This window comes from Brienomyrus brachyistius, chromosome 6, assembly GCF_023856365.1.
Source record: "Brienomyrus brachyistius isolate T26 chromosome 6, BBRACH_0.4, whole genome shotgun sequence".
Classification (NCBI taxonomy): domain Eukaryota; kingdom Metazoa; phylum Chordata; class Actinopteri; order Osteoglossiformes; family Mormyridae; genus Brienomyrus; species Brienomyrus brachyistius.
The window spans coordinates 21,504,285-21,524,473 of record NC_064538.1 but is presented as its reverse complement, the minus strand read 5'-3'; the positions used below and the strand labels follow the sequence as shown (position 1 = coordinate 21,524,473).

At 41.2% G+C, this 20,189-nt stretch overlaps 2 protein-coding genes across 3 annotated transcripts in view; one reads left to right on the top strand and one right to left on the bottom strand.

Moving 5' to 3' along the window:
* The first annotated feature begins 2,861 nt into the window (after positions 1–2,861).
* On the top strand, positions 2,862–10,833 carry olfml3a (olfactomedin-like 3a). The gene is made up of 3 exons (XM_049016255.1): positions 2,862–3,107; positions 5,771–6,056; positions 7,976–10,833. Exons 1-3 carry the CDS (start codon positions 3,006–3,008, stop codon positions 8,758–8,760), a joined length of 1,173 nt encoding a protein of 390 aa, XP_048872212.1. The 5' UTR covers positions 2,862–3,005; the 3' UTR covers positions 8,761–10,833.
* Positions 10,834–11,093: 260 nt separating this feature from the next.
* Positions 11,094–20,189, bottom strand: part of syt6a (synaptotagmin VIa) — a 50,194-nt gene continuing 41,098 nt past the window's right edge. Inside the window, exons 4-8 of one of the 2 annotated variants that reach the window (XM_049016253.1) lie at positions 18,757–18,877; positions 16,699–16,870; positions 15,051–15,201; positions 14,853–14,876; positions 11,094–14,483 (exon numbers count right to left, since the gene is read on the bottom strand). In XM_049016253.1, coding sequence (XP_048872210.1) covers positions 14,412–14,483; positions 14,853–14,876; positions 15,051–15,201; positions 16,699–16,870; positions 18,757–18,877 — 540 coding nt within the window. In that variant the 3' untranslated portion in view covers positions 11,094–14,411. The remainder of the gene's footprint in view (positions 14,484–14,852; positions 14,877–15,050; positions 15,202–16,698; positions 16,871–18,756; positions 18,878–20,189) is intronic. The other variant, XM_049016254.1, reaches the window with a different exon arrangement.

Here is a 20,189-nt window from a genome sequence, read left to right as displayed (position 1 = left end):
ACTGTGGCTTCAGTCTTCCGTTGTTGTGGGTTTAATTCCCTCCATAAATTTGTAGTTTTCATGTTCTTGCCACGATTGTGCAGGATTTCTCCTGCTGGCAGAAAACAAAGCAGAAGTCTTAGGGCTTCGTGTTGGTACAAAACTATTATAATATGTCTGTCAAGTTTGTTAACTTGGCTATTTCAAAACCTTGACCCACTTACTGTAGCTAAAGGGTACCTCACAGAATAATTTAAAATGAATAAATTAATTAATTGAGCTGGTGTGAAATTCAATAAATACATGCAATGGCTGTTTTGGGAACTGAAGCGGTGGTCATATATCCATCCATCCATTTTCCAAACTGCTTATCCTATTGGGTAGTGGGGGGTCCGGAGCCTATCCTGGAAGCAATGGGCATGAGGCAGGGAACAACCCAGGATGGGGGTCCAGCCCATCGCAGGGCACACTCACACACCATTTGCTCACATATACACACCTATGGGCAATTTAGCAACTCCAATTAGCAATCAGCATCCATCCATCCATCCATCCATTTTCCATACCGCTTATCCTACTGGGTCACGGGGGGTCCGGAGCCTATCCCGGAAGCAATGGGCACGAGGCAGGGAACAACCCAGGATGGGGGGCCAGCCCATCGCTGGGCACACTCACACGCCATTCACTCACACATGCACACCTACGGGCAATTTAGCAACTCCAATTAGCCTCAGCATGTTTTTGGACTGTGGGGGGAAACCGGAGTACCCGGAGGAAACCCCACGACGACATGGGGAGAGCATGCAAACTCCACACACATGTGACCCAGGCGGAGACTCGAACCTGGGTCCCAGAGGTGTGAGGCAACAGTGCTAACCACTGCACCACCATGCCGCCTCCTCATATATCCATATCAATAATTAAATCAATTAATGTAATCAATTAATTTAATTAATAATTAATAAAAAGAAGAAATTCTTGTTAGTTTTTATTGTGTTACTGTTAATTTGTATATGTTCTAATCGACGATACTGCTAAAGATATTGGGCCCCAAGAAAGCATATCATATTGGGCCCACAACACAGATCAATCCAATCACATTTCAAATTTATCAACCGTCCCGCCCCCCACCACACACACACACACACACACACACACACACACAGACCTTTTACGGGACCCCCGATTGTAATATTAAATTCTGTTTGTTTTTCCTGAGCAAGTATACATATATACATTTACTACCTAGATAAATGTTTCTCATGAATTTCTTTGCCTTTTCTTTGTAGAAAAAAGTCTTGCACACTACAGTATGTACCCTGAAAACCTGATGTCCCCTTGGTTTTCCCAAGTGTGTGAATGTGTGCTCTCTGATGGACCGGCATCATAGTAAGAGTGCCCCCTATCCCCTGCCGTGTGTTTCCTGTGGTCCAATCTCTCGGCATGTCTGCAGCCCTGTAATGGATTAGCGCTTATGAAAGATGGATGGTACCCAATACAAATGCAGCTTTATCAGGAAATGCGGTTCCATCAATTTTCACAGCCTGTCAAAGTTTTCATTCTGCCCAGATCTCAAACATCGTTGCGTGCAGTATTTATAACGTTATGGTAGTTTGCTGTTCCATTATTCAAAGTGAAACAGGAAACAGGTGTGATACTGATACGGCACATACTGTATTGGCTTTTACAAATAATATTAATTTAAAAACTTTAGCAGAATCGGTGAATGGTGATATATGCCTCATTCTTTATAATCGTGGTGGTTGTTGGAAGAGGAGTGGAATTAGAAAATAACTCCCACTCAGATCTGTGTATGTGTGGGGGGGGGTCTTCCAATGACTATACTGGTTTCCTGGTACTCTGGTTATCTGCAGCAGTTCAATAATGTTTAATTAGGCAATATGGTGTCTAAATTTCAATTGTGCATGTATGTTCTCTGTCATGGCCGTGCTCTGCTTTCTGCACTGCATCTCCCGACTCCAGACTCACTGGACCTTGCACTGGATAAGCAGTTGGAAGATAAATGGATGGAAAAGTACATGGATACAATATGTAGTGTAATCTGTTTATCGCCCGATGACGTTATTGGTCATGTTGCATTAGCTGGGTTATTTCTGTTCTCAGACTCTATAACCAACAGATTGTTCTTCTGATTGGTGACACTGATAAGTTGGCAATCAGCATCGGCTTATCATTAAGCTACTCTTCCTTACTTTTTTGTTTGTTTAGTTATAAAATTATCTCCAATCAGCTGCGATATATGCAGCTGGGATGACAACACGAAGGGATTTTAGCTGATTTTTTTTTATTTCACCATCTGCAGGAATATGATTATGCAAATCGGGCTTTTTTTTCCGCCAACTGCGATCCAACAATTTTAGAGCTGTGGTCGGCTTGGCTGCTTTAAATCAAAACATGCATCCATTCAATAAAAACAAGGGTGCCTTTGTGGAATATTTTGCTTGCCACCAATTTCTTAAGCCAGGGACTTTGGAAAAGGGGGCTTTGGTTTTGCCAAGATACATTTTCAGCTGCAAAACTGCACATTCATCTAAACCATATGGAAACTAAAAAGAAAAACCATCGAGGTCTAGACAGAAAAAGGCCAAACAGAGGATTTCAAAAGGAAAAGTCTTGGTCGACGTTTGTAAATTTGGATAAACGTGAACATCGTTTTCACTTTTTTTCATATGAAAGTCTTATCATTCAACACATAGGCCTGCTGATGCAACATACCCCCGTGAGAGAATACACACACCTCCACGCACAGACCCATCTGCTGGACGTGTGGCACAAAGCGAGCCGGGCGGCAGACAAAGAGGCCCCTCCTTCTGCTCCTGTAAAAACATTCCTGCCAAGTGACTGGGCCAAGGAGAAACTCCAGAAGAAGTTTCTTCACCCCTCCCTCAGCTTCTCCCTCACTCACAGGCATACGGGGGCCACATAGCAGCAGGGACAGGAGGCCAGGCTGCAGCTGTTGGCCATCTGAAACGACCAGACCTCAGTGTCCGCTATTCAGCCTTGCCATGAGGGCCCTAATCCTTATCACTGCCGCCTTAATCAGTCTTGCCAGTGGCCAGAACCAGGCCCTGATGGATTATCTGGAGCGCAGGATGCTGTCCATCGAGGTAAGTGGCACTTTACTCCCCTGGTCAAACATTACTTTCTCTAATCGCTCTGCTTTCAGCCTTTGTTCAGTGGGAGGTTCATTTCCTTCCCCTGTGGAAGCAAACTCTACTGAATCATCACTGCGGGATGCACTGGTTTAAGAGGACTAGAGACACGGAAATGCTTTTATTTTTCAATGGGAGTAGAAATGTAATATCATGCCCTGGCTATTCCTGAGCTGAGCAACTGATTGGGGAACCGTTTCATACTGGTAGCGGAGATGACGAAAGGCAAACTGCAAAGGTGGCAGTGAGGCGGACATATTCAGAAGAGTGCTGTGCAGCCTTCAGAATCCCAGTGTTTAAGAGGTTTTCATCGCACTGCACATTAATAATATTTCTCACTGATTGTCTCTGTCAGTCTCAGTGTTGTCTCACTGGGGGGGGGGGGGGGGGGGCTGTTATGTCTCTAATCTCCCCGCATTCTCCTCCCCCCACCCATGCTCTCTCCCTTAACCTGTCTTCAGATTTGCTGACTCCACACTAAAACCACCTCAAACAGGGCTGCTTCTGAGTGGGCTCTCCACAGCCTGTTATTTCCATTCCAACACTTGGCTTGCTGAACATGATTAAGAAAAAGAGAGAAAAAAAAAACCTTCCTTCCTCAACCCAAAAATGAGTCACATGATGTCTTACATCACCACAGTGCATAATCTCTGCTACACATTAACTGGTAGTAATGCACAGACATGGCAAATATATTTTGAGGAGGTTGTTGCTTAAGTTTAAAAGTATGACCCACCTATTTCAATTTATAAATATCAACATGCTTTTTATGGCACCAAACAATTCTGTGTGTTTTAAAATGTGTTTCTAAGCTGGATCATACGTACCATGTTACATGTCACTCGGACATTAACGTTTTGCCGGCTTCGTCGCGATCTGTGTTATTAAAATGCATGCTGCATCCATTTTGGCGGCGAATGAATGTGCCCAAATGGTCTGGCCGTCCGCTCGTCACGTTTATCGCACATGATGGTCACAGATCGCAACTGAACAGCAATTTGGCGAGTGTTTAGCAAGATAGATTAAGAGTGACAAATGGATTTTCACAAGCGCTCGTCTGAGGAAACGTGTAGCTAAACGAACTTCACTTTCGAATCAGCAGTTCCGCCAGACGCTTTTTCAGAAATGTATGCATATTGAAGCATAGTGTTTCATGGGATACAATTTCTGCTAAGAGCAATGAGAAAATGACTAGAAAATGTATCTAAAAACTGTTTCAAGTTTCAAGCTTTCTTGTGCAGTCAAAAACATTTTGTAATAGGTACAACAGTCACAGTCTACTATGAAGTACAATAAATCAAGGTTATGTTGATAAATGTAAATTGTAACACTGGTTTTATTAAGAGTATGAAAAATGGTTTAGAAATATTGGGCATGGATATTGGTTTCATTCTTATTCTGAGAGTAAAATGATTAAATATGTCTGAAAATATTTGTTGAATTCAATAAAGCAATTATAATGCTACAGCTCGAGATTGTATCATAGTTTTTTCATAGTAAGAACTTATGTCATGTTAACTAGAATCGATACATATCATTCTTGGAATCAGAATAGAAAAATAATTCACAACTGAAAAACGAGAATGAAAGTCTATTCAGAGAATATTGTATTATCCTCATAAATCACACCGCATTGATAGACATTTTTCTTATAACGAATTATATGATATTTTGCAGCATCCAGGGACAATTTATAATGTTCCAGGCAGCACAAACTTTTATTTTTCAATACTTGCACTTATACAGCTGGAGTCATTAGCGGTCATAAGTCTTTTAAATTACTCTCATAGTTACAAATTGATCATTTTACCAGCATGGCAATCAATCAGGCCACATGCCACTAAGGCTCTTGGGAGAAAATGGATATATTCTTTTATGTTAATGTGCTTTTTGGAAAGGAGCGTATGTTGTACTCTGTCTCAGCTAAGAGCCTGATCCTAACCAATAGAAAACTTACTAGTAACTATATCTAGGAATCATGGATTTAAGTGAATGAGACCAAGTCTTTGGTGTGTTATTTTCATTAGTGTTAAATAATGAATTCCGCAGGCAACACAGCAGTTAAAGGACTTGTGCAGGCGGGAAAGAGAAATTCTGGAATTCATTCAAATAAACTCTTTATGAAAGGACGGAGACTCTCTTCTGATCTGCTTTTTTACCTCTCGCACAGCCCACTAAAGTCCTGTTCACCTCGATTTTTGCTTCCTGGCAGACAGCTTTTTATGTAACGGAGCGGTTTTCCCCTGAGGCATGCCCAACATGACTGCTGGAAAAATGTAAGGCTTATTGAACGCAGGGACTTCTTCATATTTGGAAAAGTATGTAGAAAAGGAACAAAACCATAATCAGTTTCTTTTGTATCACAGGTTTCTTGACAAAAAAAAAATGTTCCCTTCTTAACCGACTCTCCACTGCTTAGTGGGAAATGTTATAGTCCTTTAAAATTGGGCAAAGATGCAGTTCTTATTAACCAAAGAGATCAGGGAAATTCCAGGGAAGTTCATTGTATCTACTCCATGAAAAAGCATGAATGTACATGCAACACAATGGCTTGTACTGCATTTTGTTTTGTTTCTGGGCTATTAATGAATAACCAGAAGAAGCTTCTTGCCTTCTAGGAACGTATCTCCCTCTGGCAGGATCAGACCAACCGGCAAGCCTCTGAGCTTCGAGAATTCAAACAGCAGGTGTCGGCGCTCCTGGAGAGCATGGAGAAGCAGAGGGAAGATCTCCGCTCCGACCTGAGCAGCGTGGTGTCCCGTGTGGATCGCGTAGAGCGCGAGATGGACTACCTGGAGACCCAGAACCCCCAACCTCCCTGCATGGATGTGGACGAGCATCTGGTGGAGCAAGAGGTGGCCACTGTGAAGGAGAAGAACAAAGCGAAGTACACCAAGCTCTCAGGTGAGCTGGGGGATCCACATGAACCTGTGCGTTGGCCAGTATTTAAGCCATTTTTGACCATGCAAAACTTCAGTTATGACCCCCCCACCTTGGACTGGGGAATGTATCTGAATAATGGGAGGGACAAGTCAGGTTGGGGAGCATGCACTGGTGCAGCGTGTTGACGCACCTCCTGCATGACAAAACAACTCAGGATCGTGGTTGGCCAACATGTGGTCCAGTCTCACCCTCCAGAAATGACAGTTTAGCTGCCAGAGCCAGGTGTTAAGTGGGTGTGGCCTTGGCTTGATCCTGCGAGCCGGATCACCCTCAGGGAAACGCGCCACATGGCTGTAGTGCTGTAACTGACGCTGTAACTGACGCTCCCTCACAATGCAGGTGATGTGCCTCATTTGGGATCCCTTGAGCAACCGCACATGCGACATAAACTCAAACCAGTGGTATCAAGGGATTCTCCGAAGAGACACAGTAGGGACATAAAGTCAGCCGCTGAAAAATTCACATACAACCTTTTGTTTTGAAAAAAGATATAATCAGAATCAAATTCACACTCTTATGAATTTCTTTGTGATTGTTTGCCACTGCATTCTCAGTGATGCTTTAAAAGTTTACCCGGGCATGTTCCAAGGTGCCCCCCCCCCCGAAAAAAACAAAACAAAAACAAACAGAATCCCACAATCCCACAAATGGCGTCGTATTTAACCCTCTTTTGCCAAGCATGGTTTTCTTGATTCGAGGCCCATAGCTAGTTAGATATTTCCTTGACAGATTTTACAGATGCTGCAAGTTTTCTTACTTCTCATCAAATGTTCATACAAATTTTCTCTTACTAGCTGATCCTTTACCGCGTTGGCAGTTCCGCTCATAGCACTATAACAATGTTTTACAGCTTCCAATGCCCAGAGGGCCCTGCTGCTGCCAATTATCCCATGTGCCTTTAAAGGCTCAATGGGGTCTTTCCCTTTTCTACTATGATATCTTTTCTCTTTTTAATTGTACTTGATTTTTTTTTTCTCTAGAAATTCTTTTCCTGGTAAAAACTGGGGCAACTTCAAAAGGATACAATCTAACTTGTGAGCAGAACTTTAAACTGATTTGTTCACTGATTTGTATTAAATCACCTGCCGTAGATATACTGTATATTATACGGCTTTTTAGTTTTATAACCCACTGCTAGAGATGTGAGTGTGATGCCAGGTTTCAGCTTTTTATTACTCATTTAATTTCATATATTTTGTCCATAGAAAGACACTTAATAGATAGAATACAAAACGAAACTGACCAATTACCTTATGCTGGGCTCCAGGTTTGGTTTGATTTGTAATATATTTGCTTAGAAGCAATCCATAAAACAGTGATTTTTGGGTTCTGCAGAACTAGTTTAAAATTCATCCAGAATCGTAATGAGGTGCAAAATGCATGCGCTTTTCCTGTCATTACTGTGCTTAATCTGGATCCATCTCTGGCCTCGGTCTTGCTTTCCCTGTCCTCATTACAAGCTTTTCCATGTGCTGACAGCTGCTGGTTTTATCCCTTGAATTTGTTACGTTCGTTTAGGTTCTTTTTGGCTTTGAAAAAGACGACTGCAGGCTAAGCTATACACCCTGAATTTTGAAGATCAACGTGAAACAACGTTTTAGGTCCACGACTTAATACTCCTGAATGCTAATAAAAAAAAAAGACTAGAAATGTCTGTTGAAAAGACTGTTCTGAAGCAGGCATAAGAAGATTAAATTTAGATGGAAATCTTCATAATCTTTCTTTTATACTTGTATGAGAATGGGGGGGGGGGTGGGGGGGGGGTACTTTTTTTGAGAAGCAGTTCAGTGCCACTCTGTACAGGGATACTACAGGTCAAATGCGATAAAGTTAAAACGACTGGACTCACACTGACTAAGACACCTGTGTTTGCTCCGCAGATTGCCGTGACATGATCTCTAGTATCAAAGCCATGAAGATCTTGAAGAGAGCTGGCAATGCCAAGGGCATGTGGACCAAAGACACCTCAACTAGATCTGGCAAGGTCTACCTCTTCAATGGAGTTTCCGAGGACACCCTGTATGAGTTTGCATCGATCCGGGACCTGACAGCTTCCTCCAAGTTGTCCAGGGGTAAGCTGATCAAGCTGCCTTCTTCTTGGGGTGGAACGGGGCACACTGTCTACAATGGGTTCATCTACTATGTGAAGGAAGGTCAGGAACTTCAGGTGATCAAGTATGACCTGCGGAACGGATCGATAGCCGACAGCGTGGTTTTCCCCGCCGAGAACCCTGTACCGGTCTACAGCCTCACCAGCGAGACCTATATCGACCTGGCGGCCGATGAGGAGGGTCTCTGGGCCCTCTATGCCACACAGGAGAATGACCGCAACATCTGCCTGGCCAAAATGGACCCCAACACACTGGACATCGAGCAGATGTGGGACACACCCTGCCCCCGCGAGAACGCCGAGGCGGCCTTCGTCATCTGTGGCACCGTCTACGTGGTGTACAACACCAAGCTGCCCAGTCGCTCCAGGGTACAGTGCGTCTATGATGTCAATGACATGGTCTCCAGCGACAATGCCCCTCTAGTTTACTTCCCCAAGCGCTACGGCTCGCACTCCAGCCTGAAATACAACCCGCTTGAACAGCAGATCTACGCCTGGGATGATGGCTATCAGATTCTTTACAAGCTGGTCATGAAGAAAAAACTAGAGGTCTAAGCATCCATTGTGAGATGTACAAGCCCCCAGAAGACAACATTAGTGACTTTTTGGCAATAAACTTAGTGCGCCGATACTCGTACACTGCCTTGCATCCATCCATCCATTTTCCAAACCACTTATCCTACTGGGTCGCGGGGGGTCCGGAGCCTATCCCGGAAACAATGGGCACGAGGCAGGGAACAACCCAGGATGGGGGGCCAGCCCCTCACAGTGCACACTCACACACCATTCACTCACACATGCACACCTATGGGCAATTCGTACACTGCCTTGTGAGTTTCAAATATGTATATAAGTGTTAATTTTTACTCATATAGAGAATATACTATATTACACTAATCGTTCACATAGAAAAGCACAATTCAATTTTTATGACATTATTTTATTTAGATTTTTGTTGATAATCACAGTAAAATAAAACCTTTTTTCAGCAATTTCAATAATTTTGCTACGTGTAGTAATTCATATACTTGCTTTAAGTTCCATAAGGAGAAAAGAGGACAAGTATAGACATGAATACAAAATACATTAAAACTTTAACAGGTTTCAGATGTTCCAGAAAATATATGTTGTTGTAATTTACATATTATTTTCCATTTCCAATATTATTTTTCCATATGCATCATGTGTATATCTCATATGCATACAGTACATTGTATTTATTGCATTTCCTGTGACTTCCAAAGAAGTTTGACTTTATAGAAGTTTTGCTCTCTATATACAGTATAGAAATAATGGATTCCATTGGGAGCTCTAAATGTTAACCTTTATTGTACTTGAACTTTTAAAACCTTTAAAATCAGAGTCACAGTTCACCTTTTTGACAAAATACACCTGCACGTTCTAGGAATTTGTCTTAGCTGTATACCTCCCAGACAACATAAACGAAAATGAAGAACAACAAACACAACATAAACGAAAATGAATAACAACAAACAAACAAATAAATACTACATATTTAAGTTTGAGTAATGAGCAATAGTGCAAATGGAAATAAAAATGCCAGGGGTGTCAGTCTACATTCATCTCCACAGACGTTTTCTGTAATTAAATTTAGTTGAAATTTGGAAAAAAAAAGGTTATGAAAATCTACCAAAAAAGCTGTATCATATTTAATTTCTATTACTACACGATTCTTTCAAAGCAAATCACATAAATTTACCAAGATTTACCTGTCTGCCATTTGAGCAGCAATAAACAATACATTTCTGAAGAATCAAATTTCATTTTGTTAAAAAAAATCCATTCTTAAATGAAGCTTAAACAGGGCTTGCAAATGTGAGTGTTTTTAGGGACTCACTGGGCTAGTTAATAACCATAGAAGTGCAATTGTCCAGCTTATATTTTAATTAAACATAATGTACAAAATGTGCCGTACAATTCTCTCTGAGCAAGGGGAATTAATAAAAAAATCACAGTAGGTGACACAGGGCTGGCATTTTGTGGCAAAGCTGATTTTGTCAGTATTGCTTTGAAGAGGACGGTCCCTGAAGTGTGAAGGTACGCACCTGAAATCAAAAGCTCGGTGGGAACTTCCTTCAAACAGGCATCAGGAACAAACAGCAGTAGATTTTATTGTATCAGGCATGCGAGTCACTATATGCTGAATTAATCTGTTCGTCTGATGTTGCCATGCAGCAGATCTGAATGCAGTACACGTAAATCTCACCGATGTCGACTGCATGCAAATACTATGTATATCACAGATGCATATCACTTCTTATATTTTAGGTAGAGCCATTATGCCCAACAGCTAAAATTCATATTGGAGAGTTTGGAAGCAGGCACCTTTGCAGAAAATTAATTAATTAATTAATTGTCTACCTTAATTTTATGGCTCTTTGTCAGAATTCATTTAAAATCGGTCACCTCCTCACCGGTTCCTGAAGCCAGGTCCTCCCCTTCAGCAGATTCTTAACAAGGTTTCCTGTCAGCGCCGATAAAATGCTTTAGAATCGTCTGCCCGTGCAGTCGCCTAAAAACTTAATTTAAGCTTCAGTGCCTCAAGATGTTTTCCTTCAAAATACATAAAATGTATATGCATTAATAAACAGATGCAAATTTCCAAAATGTGCACTGATTTACTATCATATCTACATCTATGCCTGTTTTTACCATTCAACAGATGCTCCAGTACCTACTGAAAATATTCTACATAAGATGACCATGCATATTCTGAGCACATCAGTAAAACTATTAAGTTAAATATTTCCCATTGTGAATCAATCCCCTGTTGCGCAGAGTTTAACAGTTCAGTGTGAACTGTACTTTTTTTTTTTTATCAGACTTCAATAATTTATTACAGGGAATTAAAAGCCCAGTGAAGCAGATTCATTGAGAACTGAGACTTTTATTGTGCCTTTTTCAAAATACACAGACAAGTTTCAAACAGCTATATTACAAATACAAAGTTTCAATACAAAATCTGAAGGCCCGCATGATAAATATAAGGAATACATTACTCATATTAGGAAACACTACACTTATTATAGTTGAAGGTATAACTTCCCAAAGTAAGTTACATTTAAGTCTGCGTACTACACTTATAATTCCTATGTGGGTTGAACAGAGTACTACGTGTCAAGCACACTGTAGGTAAAAAATTAATAAAGAGCCTCAGACTGCACAGTTTGAGATTACAGTTCCCACAGTCTATACACAGTCTAAGTCGCCACAATTCCTCCGCATCGAAATGATGCAGTGATATCTTCCCGACTGGGCATGCCCTCCCCTCCATTTTAGACCTAACAAGTGCCAATTAATGAAATGCCACAGCGCTCAGAGGTACAGGGTTGTATTTTCGCTTGGTAAACCCCTGGAGCAGTCTTTGCATCTTGTGGGGGAGGGAACACAGGGACGCCTTTGCGAAGTCTCCCCAGAAGAACTCCATTTGGTCTCCTAATTATATGGTTTTGAAGGGACATCTATTCATTCAAACTGCCTCCAAGAGAGACTTGGTAAGCTGAAGGGAATTTTGATGTTCGGTTATGTTAGTTTGGGCTACCTGTGGCCGCCACTGCATTTACACATGCTGTAGTGTTATCTCAGCAGGAACAGAGACTGACAGGGCAAATAGAGCTTATGCTGTAACTAGCAGTTTGATACTAATACTTGTTAGGTGGCCAGGGTGGGTCATATACATACAGCTTCCTGAAGTGACCTTGACAAACAGGACTGCAAAACAGGATGGGGAACATTCAGAGTCAATAATCAATTTCACATTTTTAATAACACATACATACATACACACACAAACGGCTGCATGACACTCTTCCTCAATACTTGGTGCGTGCTGATCAGAAATTTCCTCCGGAGACCTGGCTGCTGAAATATCCTCATTCACCCTGAACCCTATTTGGGGGGCCAGTTTGGAGTTGGAACCGTGCCTGAATCAGATCCATTCAACCATAGAAAACAAGCACTCATGATATGGACCGAACACTTAATCTTTCAGTCTAAGGGCCAGGTTGCTATTATAAACTTCAAAGACAAATTGCGTCAAATAGTTTCTGTTAATAAAAAAAAAAAATGTAATAGTTTTGCAAAAGATATGCTTTGTTCATCTGTATTTAACTGTAAAACTGTAATAAATGGCTTGGATGTCACTTTATATCAAGCCATGGTTACAAAAGCATATTTAAAGAGTATTAGAAAGAGGATTTCTTATACTAGATGTTACATTAGGCTCTTACTATTTGGGCTATTGAATACAAAAGGTAACATCCTCAGTAAAAAGCATGGGGCCTCACATGATGCCTGGTAATGTATCTGGGGGAGTAACTTCCGCCATATCAATAAAATGTTTGCAAGCTGGGGAGCATAAAAATGACAAATACAATTTCAAAATCTTGCAACTCTAGCCAATGACCATGACATTAAACAATATTAACAGCAATTACTGGCTTCTTGAACATGAAGGCGATGCTTGCGTTGGCTTTTACTACAGGGCAAAAATCTTCACCTCAAATATCTGGCAAAAAAACAGAAATACCTGTAGTGTCACATGACTATTTAAAGCGTTTTGAAGGCTCGACTGCGGCTGTTTCAAAAAAAGAAGAAGAAATAAAAACTCTGCGTTCTTGCCAGTATAATCCGACGGTGCTTTTCCATTTTCCAGCAGATTTTGCAAGAGTGTTTCAGATTTACTGGCTTTATTAGTACTTCACCAGACCTCACCAAATTTTACATGAACGCTGCAGCTGAAACATAATAGGTAACATTCCATTTTCAGCCTTGGAAGATAATGAACCTACACTGACGCATTTGCACTAAAAACAACAACCGTAATATTTAACTATGTATAGTTTTATAAACACTTGTGTCAATGCATTTGGGTCAGACATGGCTTCTGAATTTTAAATGGTCTGGTCTCAAACCATAAATGATACCTTCTACTTTTTGATGAATGCACAAAGCAGACAGAGGAAAAGAACATTTGGACATAATCAAAGCATGATCAGATCATATGCAGAGTAAAAGGACGATGTGTGCGATCAGTCCAAGTTTGTAAAAAAACAAAAAACATCCGTGGAAAACACAGAGGAAGTAAAAACGGACCATAAAATCCATTTGGTAAAGTTAGCAAAGATCCTGCACTTACCTATCAGATGAGCCCAGAAAAAAAGTGAATTACGAACAAAACTAATCTTAAAAGGGAATTTCAAAAGCATCCAGTAATGGATACTAAATATATGTTTTTTGCATTTAGTTCAAGGGTGTCATTAACTATCGTTGTGCTCTTTATGTGACGTGTGTATATAAACAAACCCAAAACGCCTGTCAAACATCTTCAATCTTTTGTTTACACCAATTTCCAAGTATGTCCAGGTATGTTTATTTGGCTCTTGTGCATTTTATTTTAGGAGATGTTCATCCTCGCAGTTTTGTTTCACTAACAAAAGCCTTGAATGTTATAACAAATCAATCCTCACTGCTACCCGTTACCTTCAAAGGTTCACAGAACAGTCAATTGGTGTAATTATTGATATGTCCATTGAATGCTCAGTTTTTGAGTTCTTTTAACTTTTGCCTAATTTTAACAAAAAAAAGCACATATAAGAAAGTTGTTCCCCTTGTCAGGTCCAAGATAATCTCTCATTTTTGTGACTGAGATGTTCGGCTTCCCTTAATAGATCTGTGCTACAGAAGATTACGGTGCTTAGAAAAGGCTTCGGTGGTATCTGATTCCTTATCAATTAAGTTTTTGTTCTCTGAATTAGCCACAATCTTTTTTTTTTTTTAATTCTGAGTAAAGCCAGCAAAGATCTCTGCTGTGTAAAATGGTGCTTCGGGATGCTTTCAGAGATCTCGGTCCATAGAGGCTCCGAAAATCCGCAATTGCTTCATCTATTTCCAGTTCACTCTGGGGCTGTTGAGGTACAGCTTTTCAGGTACAGTGACACTGCAGCTCCACCAGATCTTCAGCTGGCTCTGGATCAGGTAGCCAAACCTTAACACTTGCCCCAGCCATTATTGGCAAAAAAATAAAATAAATAAATAATAAAACACTGATCCAGGATCAGTGTTAGGGAATGCCTTCAGTAGGTGAGCTCCGCAGATGGAGAGACAGACAGCAAGTTGTTGGGAAATGCGCAGGTCCCACAGTGGAGCTGAGATGTTACAAATGCGGGGGGACTTGTGGTGCCTCCTCATGGGCTAGGTGGAGGTTTGGGGGAAGGACAGGAGCCCTGGCTGTCGAAGCTGGCTGCCCGGGCCTTCCACTGGAGAGGAACACACAGGTAGAGCAACACTGCCGAGCAAATTCCACTGCATTCATCTACTGCATTCATCCACTGCATTCATATACTGCTTTCATTGTCTGCACAGAAACCAGACTGATCTCGAAACATACACACATACTATGGCAAGGTAGTTAGCAGGGTCTATATAGTAACCAGTCAACAGGGAATCATGTTTCATACATTCACAGTTGATTAGATATACATAGATTATGTGTTAAATTGTGTAATGGATGCTTATGCCACAGTAATTCCTTTAGCAAAATGGAGTGGGAGATATGGATGGGATGGTTGGGAGATGAATGACGAGCACATGTAAAGGAAATAAAGTCATTTCAGTAGGACCCTTACCACATGGGCCAATGAGTTTGTAGCCTGGAAAGGGAAACATTCATTATGAAGCTGATGAATGACCCGTGACTGGCTATCAAGCAAGTAACAACTTTCACAGCAGCGATGCTCCCGTCTGAATGATACATTTGAATATTCAATGCCTATTAATACTTTTATATTGGTGCAGGTTGCGTAAGTAACACTGTGCACACCAACCTCTTTTTCCGATTTTTTGGCCTCCTGCAGGGGGTGCCAGTGAGCAATAGGTTTGCGTGGGTAAGCAAGCATCTCGTTCCAGTGGTCTCTCCCCAACCCCTCAGCGCTGCATCCAACACGGCACACCCCGATGACCTCATTGTGGCCCACCCTGGAAATACAAGCACAGGGAGTACCATTAGACTTTAACAGGATGTATTTACATATACCAGCCCTCACAACGATGTACTGAGCATGATGAATAAACAGTATATGGAACTCATGAGAAGAGCGTAATTAACGTTTAGCATTAAATCATCAGTTTTGCTGGCAAAATCTATCAGTTTAAGCTGTTGATGTATGCAAAATGCACGAGGTGCCAATTTAAAAGACCTCGCAATGACTTGCTATAAGATAATAGCACACTAACTGTTTTACTGGTGAGTAGAGGCCACCAGGCATTCTGGGATGCATTCTGACATTTAGCCAATGTCCCTGCTTATCAGGGGCTTCTGTCCGCTTATCTTCTGCTTTACAGGATGAAAATGAAACCAGACAGGTCTTTTCGTATTAGGCCTAAATCCCACATTTCAGTAAGCCTTTTAGGTGCGTGGGTGGGAGGTGGGGGTGGGGGTGGCTGAGAGTGCAACCAAATAATGGATTGCAGAGCCAAGGGGTCCACCCGGGGTAACTTCTGGAGCATCATTAGGAACACAGTGATGAACAAGGATGAAAAAATGACCTACAGATAATTCAATAAAGGTCGAGAAAACAGTATTGATAAAAGTTAGAATTCTTTTTGTAAAGAAAAATGGTTAGGTAACACCTTACTTATGGCCATGTTTTTAGTAATTTACAAACACATTCATAATGCATTATAATACATTCACAAAGCATTATAAAGATACATTAACTTCACCTTCATAATGCTTTCATATTGCATTCATAAAACGTTCAGTACACCTTCATAATGTATTCATTAAGTATTCAGAAATCATCCATAAACATCATGCATGTATACCTTTACATCCTAACAGCCCTTAACAGCTGTAATATACAAAATTTATATAATTATAATAACTATTATAATTGTATAATTTGTTATTAATGTATATTAAATCTGAACTTAATGTAAAGCATTACCAAGTAATTATAAAAGGGTATAACACCTTTACACTTGCTCCAGCCATTATTGGAAAAAAATAAATAAATAATAAAACACTGATCCAGGATCAGTGTTAGAGAATGCCTTCAGTAGGTGAGCTCCGCAGATGGAGAGACAGACAGCAATTATGAATGCTGTCATCTATAATGCACCATAGACACCTTTACAATGCAGTACAAAGCATGCTTAATACTTATACCAACCATTATAATGCCTTATAAAGATATCTATAGTGCATTAAAGATTAGAGCTTCATAAAGCATGCATAATGCATTATAAACATGGTTATAATGTGTTATGCCTTTTTATAAATATTTATAGCCATGATAATGCTTTATGAATGCATTATTTTTTGTTATGAATGTGTTTATAAATTACTAAAGACCTTAAGTAAAGTGCTACCAAAGGTGGTATCTTAGTCATTTAAAACCACAAGACAAGTGGGTAAATCAGCCCGCTACATCACGAAAAGACTCCTGGCACAGGCCTTTGAAATGAGCGTACATGTCATAGTCCATGACAGAGATGTGCAGCGTGACTTGATCCATGCTGTCTGGGGGGATGTCGAAGATGATGGCTTCATTGTAGGTGGGGTTCAGCGTGTTCTTCTTGATGGTCGTCTTCTTCTTCTTCAAGCGCCTCCCGTCACATATCAGGGACACTTTCACGTAAGGGTCTGCTTGTCGGAGAGAAAATTGCAGCGTTTTTCCACTGTCGATGATCTTGGATAATATTGCAGCTTTTCAACATAATTTAAAATGAAAGACAACCGAATATCATCCTGTAAAACTGGGTAATAAGCACCCTGCCTAACTTCACCTCTGAGTTATCACAGGTTACATAAAATTAGCTTCTGTTTCTCTGTTTCGTTTCTCGGCTGCAGAACTTGCGCTCACATCCGATGCCCAAACTCACACCCCTTTGACACTATACTGTCTGTACTGCTTAACCTTTCTTTTGTGCCAAAGATGAAATGAGTCTGTTGTTTTCATTACTCACCGCTTTTAATTATGTCCATCTCCTCTCTTAGACCCAAATTAAGTCGCTGTTTCTTCCTGCCTTGCTTATTTTACACAGTTAGGTTCCTCGGCCAGAGCCAGACTTACATTTACTTACTTAATAAGCAACATAATAATACATATTGTATTTAATACATTAAATAACATAATGTATTTACCATATGTTTACCCTCATATCACATACATGAGCATGACTGTAATAGAAATTCTTGTTATAAAATCCTACGGCCTTTACCGTAGCAGTCAATAAACTTTATTTATAGCTCAGCCATATTTTATAGCAATTTGTTACTCCGGCAGCACCATTTATGTAGACAAAACTGTCTAATATAATTACCTGCCTTTGGCTTCTCAAGCATTCATTAACAACTGTGCTCTGTTAATGACACGATTCTCCCCTATGAATTTTAACTTACAATAATTTGCATTTCATACTTTGCCAAAGTGCAGTATTTGCTTTCCGAGAAGCCTTTGAAGTGTTTATTTTGATGAGTACCAGTTTAGTATACAGTACGTGATTGTTGCTCCAGGACGTAATAAAAAGCCCAGCTGTACATCCGGCTTACAAAAGCCTTTTCTGGGTCGATGTTACTGTCTGTGTTTGTATTTTTCTGGTGTCATTGAATGTGAGGATCCATGAGACGTATGCAGCTAGCTCTCAGGATGAGGAATGGTTTGCTGTGGAACTGAGACCCCAGTGGAGACAAACAAGTAACCACACTTATGGAGTAAGTCCCCTGTCTCCCCCACCCTCAGGATTCTGCTCCCTAAGATTTCTTTCTGCAAGTGTTACACTCTGTGCACGACAAAGTCAAGATTAATTAAGTTGATTAACATTCAAGATCTGCATGATACCTGAGCCACAACTTGGGCTTCTGACCAATGTTCTTGTCTCTTCTAGTTACACATACAGGCTTAATAGACCTGCTGCTTGAAAATGAATTAAATCCTTCAAAGGGACAAATACTTCAGGTCCCAACTGTTACTTTAACATGTATTATATTCATTATTCACGCATAAAAGGAGAACTAATCTCCGATAAAGTGACATATGTTTTATTTTTCTGTTTTAAGGGACGCCATCCTCGGAGTGCATGTGTTACATCCTCTGTTTTATTGAAGTGCAAAATGTAATGAGGTTTGTGTTACATGCCCTGTCTTGCTTCACGGGACTGTAAATTATGTGTTCCTTTCAAGTAAAGACAGGGTTAACATTTTATCTTTAATCCTGGAGAAACACTGACAGATTGGATGCTGTCTGCTGTGTTTGTTTTGGCCAAAAAGTGATTCTGGGTTTTCGTTCAGACTTACCGCTGAAACAAAACTACATTCCTGGCTTTATTCGCTGTCTTACGGTGTTGTTGGTGCTTATATAAGTGCTTTCAAGGTAATATGTTTTGGATGCATGTACACAAATAGCATATCAGCCATATGGATACACACAGGGTGCACAGAATGAACATGTGCAGATTACGGAGAGGTGCACATGCCCCCCATCGACACGAACAAACAACAACGGAGACGCACGCCGCTTTAGGGGTCACCTGAGTATCCCGTTATGTCCATGGCCTTGAGATTTCTGCACTTGATGACCGTCAGCGTGAGTCTCCCCGCCGTGGGCAGGTAGCAGAGAGAGAACATGACTTCCCCCAGGTCCACGCTTTCCTGTCGGACAGGAAACACACACCTCGTCACACCCGCTGGGGCCTCGTCACAGCCGCCAGATCGCAGGGTCGTCACGAAACGCCGCAGAGCAAAGTGGAGGCGCCGGGGGGAGAGGCTGAATCTGTGTCTCTGCGTCATGATGAATCACCACGCGCGGCTTAACAGCCCGGAAATTTATTAACGATTATCGCTGGCAGGCCTCCAGCGCAAAATCAAAGGGACAGATACTGGAATAATTGATGTATTAAATGAAAAATGTGGGAAGAAATATGCCCCATAATTTACTAAATCAGATTACAGTAAGAGATAAGAAAACCATTTACGGATCTTTTTAACATAATTTTACACTTACCCATGACTATGACCTGGCAGACACTCATACTGTGTGTATGGGTGTCAATTCAGATGTGCTTAGTCATGCTGCTTAATGGGATGCATAACATAAAAACACAGCAGCTGTTTCTGCTTATTGAGAGTCCTGTTGCTGGCAGTGTGATCATATCACTGTCGGAGCTTTGAGCAAAGCCTGCTCCAGCGAGACACCGGACACATGTCTGACTCTGCACTCTGACCCCAGGCTTTCCTCTCACCTGTATATGTCTGAGAGCAAGATGAGATATGTGAAAACTAAGGAACTCCTATGCAGAGGTGGAGATTTCAGGTCCAGAAAGTACAAATCCAGACCAGGATTTTGCTTCAACCAACCAGTTGAGCATAAAGAGTCACAAGTCACAAAGTACTCAACTGGTTGGTTGAAACAAAATCCTGGACTGGATTTGTACTTTCTGGACCTGAAATCTCCACCTCTGCTCTTATGTACCTGCACCTGTGCTTGTACAATAGCAAACAAACAAATCATTATTAAGAATATATGAAGTAATTAGCAATTATGTAAAGACACCATGCCCAAATAATACATGGAGTGTTATATGCTACTGTACTAGAGTTTCAGAAGGGTGTTCATCCATCCATCCATCCATTTTCCAATCCGCTTATCCTACTGGGTCGCGGGTGATCCGGAGCCTATCCCGGAAGCAATGGGCATGAGGCAGGGAACAACCCAGGATGGGGGGCCAGCCCATCGCAGGGCACACTCACACACCATACACTCACACATGCACACCAACTGGCAATTTAGCAACTCCAATTAACCTCAGCATGTTTTTGGACTGTGGGGGGAAACCGGAGTACCCGGAGGAAACCCCACAACAACATGGGGAGAACATGCAAACTCCACACACATGTAACCCAGGCGGAGACTCGAACCTGGGTCCCAGAGGTGTGAGGCAACAGTGCTAACCACTGCACCACT